General features: G+C 47.3%; 1 protein-coding gene across 1 annotated transcript; it reads left to right on the forward strand.

The window, feature by feature from the left end:
* The first annotated feature begins 2,869 nt into the window (after window positions 1-2,869).
* FZD10 (frizzled class receptor 10) lies at window positions 2,870-5,942 on the forward strand. The gene has a single exon (XM_032128158.1). The coding sequence runs from the start codon at window positions 2,912-2,914 to the stop codon at window positions 4,667-4,669; it is 1,758 nt and encodes a 585-aa protein (XP_031984049.1). The 5' UTR covers window positions 2,870-2,911; the 3' UTR covers window positions 4,670-5,942.
* Window positions 5,943-6,328: the final 386 nt, after the last annotated feature.

The following is a 6,328-nucleotide window of genomic DNA, read 5'->3' on the forward strand; positions in this document are numbered from 1 at the left end:
CTATAATAACGTTCTATTTGTTCCTCTCACTGACTCAGGCTCACTGAATGCGTGATACTCGTAGATAGCTCTTTAAAAATATAGAAAGTAAAATAAATGATCTAAAGCAGGATGCACTGGCTAAAAGAATGGCAAGAAAAACAAGGCTGATTTAAATTGGCACATGAAAGATCAATTAAGAGAGACACAACTACAAGGCTTGGAGGTTCCCCCCCTTTTTTTTTTCTCACTTTCATTTGTGTTTCTTTTTTGCCTCTTAGGAGAAAAAGGTTGCTATCAGTGCTACAGGAGATGTTTTATTTCATGTATTTTTTCTAGATTACTTTAATGTCAATGGTGATAGAATATGCTTTACAAAATACTTGTTGGGAAAAAAAGAAAGAAAAACAAGCTCCCAAACAATCAAGTTGGATAAAACAAACATTGAATATGTGCCTGTTATGCATTATTTAAATTCTACTTTTTTGTTATTATTTAAATTCTACTTTTTAAAGTAGAATTTACTTGTCCCTTGAAAAAGCTTTCCCCACACTTCCCTACTACCCCCAGCTGAGCTCTCTAGAAGAGGAATCAGGATGAATACAAATACTAAGAAAACAGGCTTAGATTAATGAAGAATGGAAATGCCCCAGCACACTCTCTCTCTCTCTCACACACACAGACACACTAAAATAAATAAAGCTTTTTTTTTTGCTCATAGCACTGCCTGCTTTTGAAACATTCCCTAAGGAATCTGAAAGTGTCCAAGGAAAGGTCAGTCCCTAGGACCAGTACTTTATAAATATAATCTCCTCGATCCGCTGGAAAGCCACAAAAAGGACCACGCTTTCCAAGCCACGATTTTATGATGGCTTTTACTCCTTGGCAAGAACTGGCCACATCTTCAGGGCTTTCAGAGACAAACATTAGCCCTGGTTTGTTGTCCTTGCTTGGATCCATTTCACCCTTATCACAATTGAGGAAGCCAACAGTTTCCTTTCTAGAGCTGGTGGGGTATTAACTCTGACCCTGCGGGATTTGGTAGTTTCCAGGACAATCCGTGTTCTTTTCGATAAGAAACAGGCACTAATGGAGAGGAGCCCGGTTTGTGTGGGTGAGCATGAATGAAATGAAAGAGAGATTTTCCTTCTTCATTAATATGTTCTCTAAAACTGAGCTCAAAGGGGGGGTGGGGGGGCGGGGGAAAGGGGATCTGAGCAGAGCTAATCTTTGACTTCTGCTCGCTGTGCTCCTTCTCCGTCTGTAAAACTGCGATCTGCAGTTTGGCTGGGGATTTAACTTCCTCCTTCTATAGCTCTGAGAGACCAATAAGCAAAATAAATCTCAAAGCTTAACTTGAAAAGTAAACACGACTCACTTTAGAACGTCTCCAAAAATCTGTAAGTATCTTTTCTCTAGTGGATGAAGTAACTTCCCCAAGGGTATGTCTCTAGTCCTCTTAGCGTTTCTTATTTAAGAGGGGGAAAAAAAGCAAGCTACTTTTCGAGTGATGCCATACCGTGATTAAACCCATAATCAGGTACTTTACCAGCAATCCTGCCTGTCCTGTTCATTTAGGAATTCGAGACAAAGCACGACATTCGAAAAAAGCTCAGACTCCAGGCTGAAAGCAACCATATTTTATTACCCTGGCAGCGAAGAGTTTATAGCACTCGCCATAAAATGCATCCTCCTCCCCACATCCTCCCTGCTAAAGCTTTGCCCCCCCCTCCAATAAAGGCAGTCAAGGAAGCACCACCTTCAGCCCTCTTATTAGGAGACATGAAGTCTGAAGCCTTCGCTCTCCCTGGCTTCCTACCTGAGCGAGGGAGGGCAGGCTGACGCCTTCTACAGAAAAGATCTTGTTAAACTTTCAAGAGAGGGCAACGGGAGGGAAAGGAGAAAGGAAGGAAAGAGAGAAGGAGAGAGAAACAAATGGGGCTTTTTCTAATCTGTGCCGATCAAGGAGAACCTGTAGGGGTCCTTAAGGAGGTTTCAAGGCGTTCCGAGTGATTGGAAAGTAAATCACCGTGTCAGCTTCACCTTTCTCATGCAAAGTGGATGTCGTATGCGAGGCGGATCCTCCACAGGTTTTTTTTTTTCTTCTTGGGTTTAGCTTTTTTTTTTTTTTTTTTTTTTACTTTATTTCATCCTCGGATTCAGCCGCCCCCAGAAGCCCCAGCTGCTCCGGCCCCGGGAGTCGGTGGCGAGCGGGGGGAGCGGAGCCGGCACAGACACCGCGCACACGCCAGCCCTGCTCGGCAAAGCGCGGCGGAGCCGACCTATCGCAAACCCAGACCAGAGGGCGGCGAGGAGGGGGGGGGGGGATTTTTCAGGCCCCCCTCTTCAATGGCTTAGATATTTCCTCCTCCTCCTCCTCCTCCTCCTTTATTCCGCACTCGGATAAACCAATCCCCACCTCTCGGCAAGAAAGTGCGGAGCTGTGACCCGTTGGAGGAGAGGACAATCCCCGGAGACACCCGCAGCACCAAAAGCCGCCCGGGACATGTGCGAGTGGAAGCGGTGATCGCTCGGCTCTGCCCGGACCGAGCCCTCCCGGCATCGCTCCGCCGGCGCGGCCGGGAAGCGGCAGCGGGGCGCAGGAAGCAGCGGAGGAGAGAGGGAGGTGGGAAGACGGATCGCAAAAGTGGAAGCCCGGGGAGCAGAAAGTTGCCGGGCTGCCCGCCGTAAGTTTGGCGCATCTGCGGGCCGGGGGCGCTTTCCCTTCCGCCCGCAGCCGCCCGGGCGCTCCCCGCGGGGCCGCCGCGGCCCGGGCGATGCTGCCCCGCTCCGCCGGCGCCGCGGCCCCGCCGCGCTCGGGGGCGATGCTGCCGCGGGCAGGGCCGGGCCGGCCGCTGCTCTGAGCCCCGCGGCCCCCGCCCCGCTCGGCCCCCGCCCGCGGCCGCGCTCCGGCCACACGCGAGCCGCCACAATGGGGCCGGCGGCCGGGAGCGCCGGGCGCACCGCGCTGCTGCTCTGCTGGCTCAGCGGCTGCTGCGCGGCCATCAGCTCCATGGACATCGACCGCCCCGGCGACGGGAGGTGCCAGCCCATCGAAATCCCCATGTGCAAGGATATTGGCTACAACATGACGAGGATGCCAAACCTGATGGGGCACGAAAACCAAAGGGAAGCTGCCATTCAGCTGCACGAGTTTGCCCCCTTGGTGGAGTACGGGTGCCACAGCCATCTGAAATTTTTCCTGTGCTCCCTCTATGCCCCGATGTGCACGGAGCAGGTTTCTACGCCGATCCCAGCCTGCAGGGTGATGTGCGAGCAGGCGAGGCTGAAGTGCTCCCCGATTATGGAGCAGTTCAATTTTAAGTGGCCAGACTCCTTGGACTGCAGCAAACTGCCCAACAAGAACGACCCCAATTACCTGTGCATGGAGGCCCCCAACAACGGATCGGATGAGCCACCCAGGGGCTCCAGCATGCTGCCACCCATTTTCCGTCCCCAGCGGCCCAGCAGTGGCCACGATCTGCAGCAGCACAAGGACAGCCTCAGCAGAACGTCCTGTGAAAATCCTGGCAAGTTCCACCATGTGGAAAAGAGCGCTTCCTGCGCGCCGCTCTGCACGCCAGGGGTTGATGTTTACTGGAGCAGGGATGACAAACAGTTCGCTGTCATTTGGATTGCCATCTGGTCCATTCTGTGCTTCTTCTCCAGTGCTTTCACTGTCCTCACTTTTCTCATAGATCCTCAGCGTTTCAAGTACCCCGAGAGGCCCATTATCTTCCTCTCGATGTGCTACTGCGTCTACTCAGTGGGGTACATCATCCGCCTCTTCTCAGGTGCTGAGAGTATTGCCTGCGACAGGGACAGCGGCCAGCTCTATGTCATCCAGGAGGGGCTGGAGAGCACTGGCTGCACCATTGTGTTCCTGGTTCTGTATTACTTTGGTATGGCGAGTTCCTTGTGGTGGGTGATCCTGACTTTAACGTGGTTTCTGGCGGCTGGGAAGAAGTGGGGGCACGAAGCAATCGAAGCCAACAGCAGCTACTTCCACTTGGCAGCGTGGGCCATCCCGGCCGTGAAGACCATCATGATCCTGGTCATGAGAAGGGTGGCTGGAGACGAGCTGACAGGGCTGTGCTATGTTGGCAGCATGGATGTGAATGCCTTGACGGGGTTTGTGCTCATTCCTTTGGCTTGTTATCTAATCATTGGCACTTCTTTTATTCTTTCGGGGTTTGTGGCCCTTTTTCATATCAGGAGGGTGATGAAAACAGGTGGAGAAAACACTGACAAGTTGGAGAAACTTATGGTGAGGATTGGTGTCTTCTCAGTCTTGTATACAGTGCCTGCAACTTGTGTGATAGCTTGCTATTTTTATGAGAGACTGAACATGGATTATTGGAAAATTGTGGCAACTCAACAGAAATGCAAGATGAACAATCAGACTAAAAACTTAGACTGCATGATGAATAACTCTATCCCAGCAGTAGAAATTTTTATGGTCAAGATTTTTATGTTGTTAGTTGTGGGCATTACTAGTGGCATGTGGATCTGGACTTCCAAGACTCTTCAATCCTGGCAAAATGTTTGTAGTCGGAGATTAAAGAAGAGAAGCAGGAGAAAACCCGCAAGTGTTATTACGAGTAGTGGAATCTACAAAAAACCTCAACATCCACAGAAAACTCACCTTGCAAAGTATGAATCAACATTACAACCGCCCACCTGTGTGTGACCAGGTTTTAGAAAAGACTGTATCTCACCTTACAGACTTACAAATGTCCAAGTAGCAGTCAGAAATTAAAAAATGAATGGTGCTTTTTTTGTCAGAACAGTTTAATATCTCAAGGCACAAAAATGTATCATGCAGAATTCAGGACCTGGTGAAAAACTGAAGGTAAACGTACTCATGGAAAGGTTTTCAGTGAAAGAAATACTGTGAATTAAAACAGTCTCTTCTGTTACTAATTCGTAGTTAAGGATTACATCCATCCCTCAGATTAAAAGAAAAACAACGTAAAAACAAAACCAAACACAACGACCAACACCTATTTAACTTTCTCATGTAGCTGGGCTGGATTTTCTTCAGCTTTCTGAGTAACAAGGTATAGTCAAGTTTTATGGAGCAATGGTTTGATTTTAAAAGTGCCCGAGTGAGCATTGTCTCTCCAGGGACACTGAGGTCCCGAGGAGGCCTGTCCAGAGCAAGGATGCTCTCTGGGAAAGCAACCTCCGTGCTAACGTTAAAATCCTTTACAACTCCTCCGAGCCTACTGGGTTTGGAGTGCCTAAAATAGGCTCAATCTATAATGCTCACCAATATTCTTTCACCAAAAGAGAAACTTCCTGCACCAGACACAAACTTTGTGAATAAGAATAATGTGCAATACATTTTTTTTTCTTACCATGACATGAAAAGAGAAACAAGTATTTTGCTGTACATAAAGACAACAAAAGAAATCTCTTAACAAAAGAACTAAGAGGTCTAGTCCTCAGAAACCCTTTAGTGTTACATTTTGTGGCTTTTTAATGGAAATCAAGCCAATGTTATACACGTTTGGACTGATTTGTGCAAAAAAAAAAGGGGGGGATCAATTCAAAGAGACCCAAAGGGCTTATTGACTCTTTCTATTGTTAAACAAATTCTCACTATGAATAGATCAAGAAGCACTAGATTCTGCAAAGGGAAGCTTTGTATAGAGTGATGCTCTTTACTGTGCTGGGGGTGCACAGTTTTGTGCTGTATATATTTGTAATATACAATTATTTTTCATGCTCCACTATTTTATTAAAAATAAAATATGTTCTTTAGTTTGATAATTTTGTGTGTTCTAAACTTTCTCTGATGTGCTTTGCGGTTAATAAACTTGTTTCCTGGATTATTTGATAAAAGCACACTTTGAATATAATAGTTGTTGTTATACTTGCCTGCAAGTACAGATAGAGAGAACAGTAACTTACTCGAAAGAAATTGCAAGTTGGAAAGAAATAAATGGATTTTGAAGTTGCACCTTTCTGTGAGCCTCTGCAACTGAGAAGAGTGAATGGGAAGAAGCTTTAGTGATGTAAAAAGCTGCAGTGATGTAGAGCAGTACCATGTTTACAAAGCACTGAAATTACAGCAGTGATCCTCGGTTGACACCCCTTTAAAATCTGCACAGGCTACGTTCAGCATGTTGAAGATCGCTGGCTCACTCCACGCAGCTGCAGCGCAGTTCAGGCTCTGCCCTTCAGGGAATTTTTCCCCCTTTCTAACACCACGGAAAATATCACCATTTGTGGAAAGACTTAGGGAAGACTGGGAAGTACAAACGCAGGATTTGAATGCTACTTCAGGGAAGTTATCTGATGAAGCTCAAATTGTAAATACATTTCCAAGAAGGTTCTAGTGGAG

This window comes from Corvus moneduloides, chromosome 18 (assembly GCF_009650955.1).
Source record: "Corvus moneduloides isolate bCorMon1 chromosome 18, bCorMon1.pri, whole genome shotgun sequence".
Taxonomy (NCBI): Eukaryota; Metazoa; Chordata; class Aves; order Passeriformes; family Corvidae; genus Corvus; species Corvus moneduloides.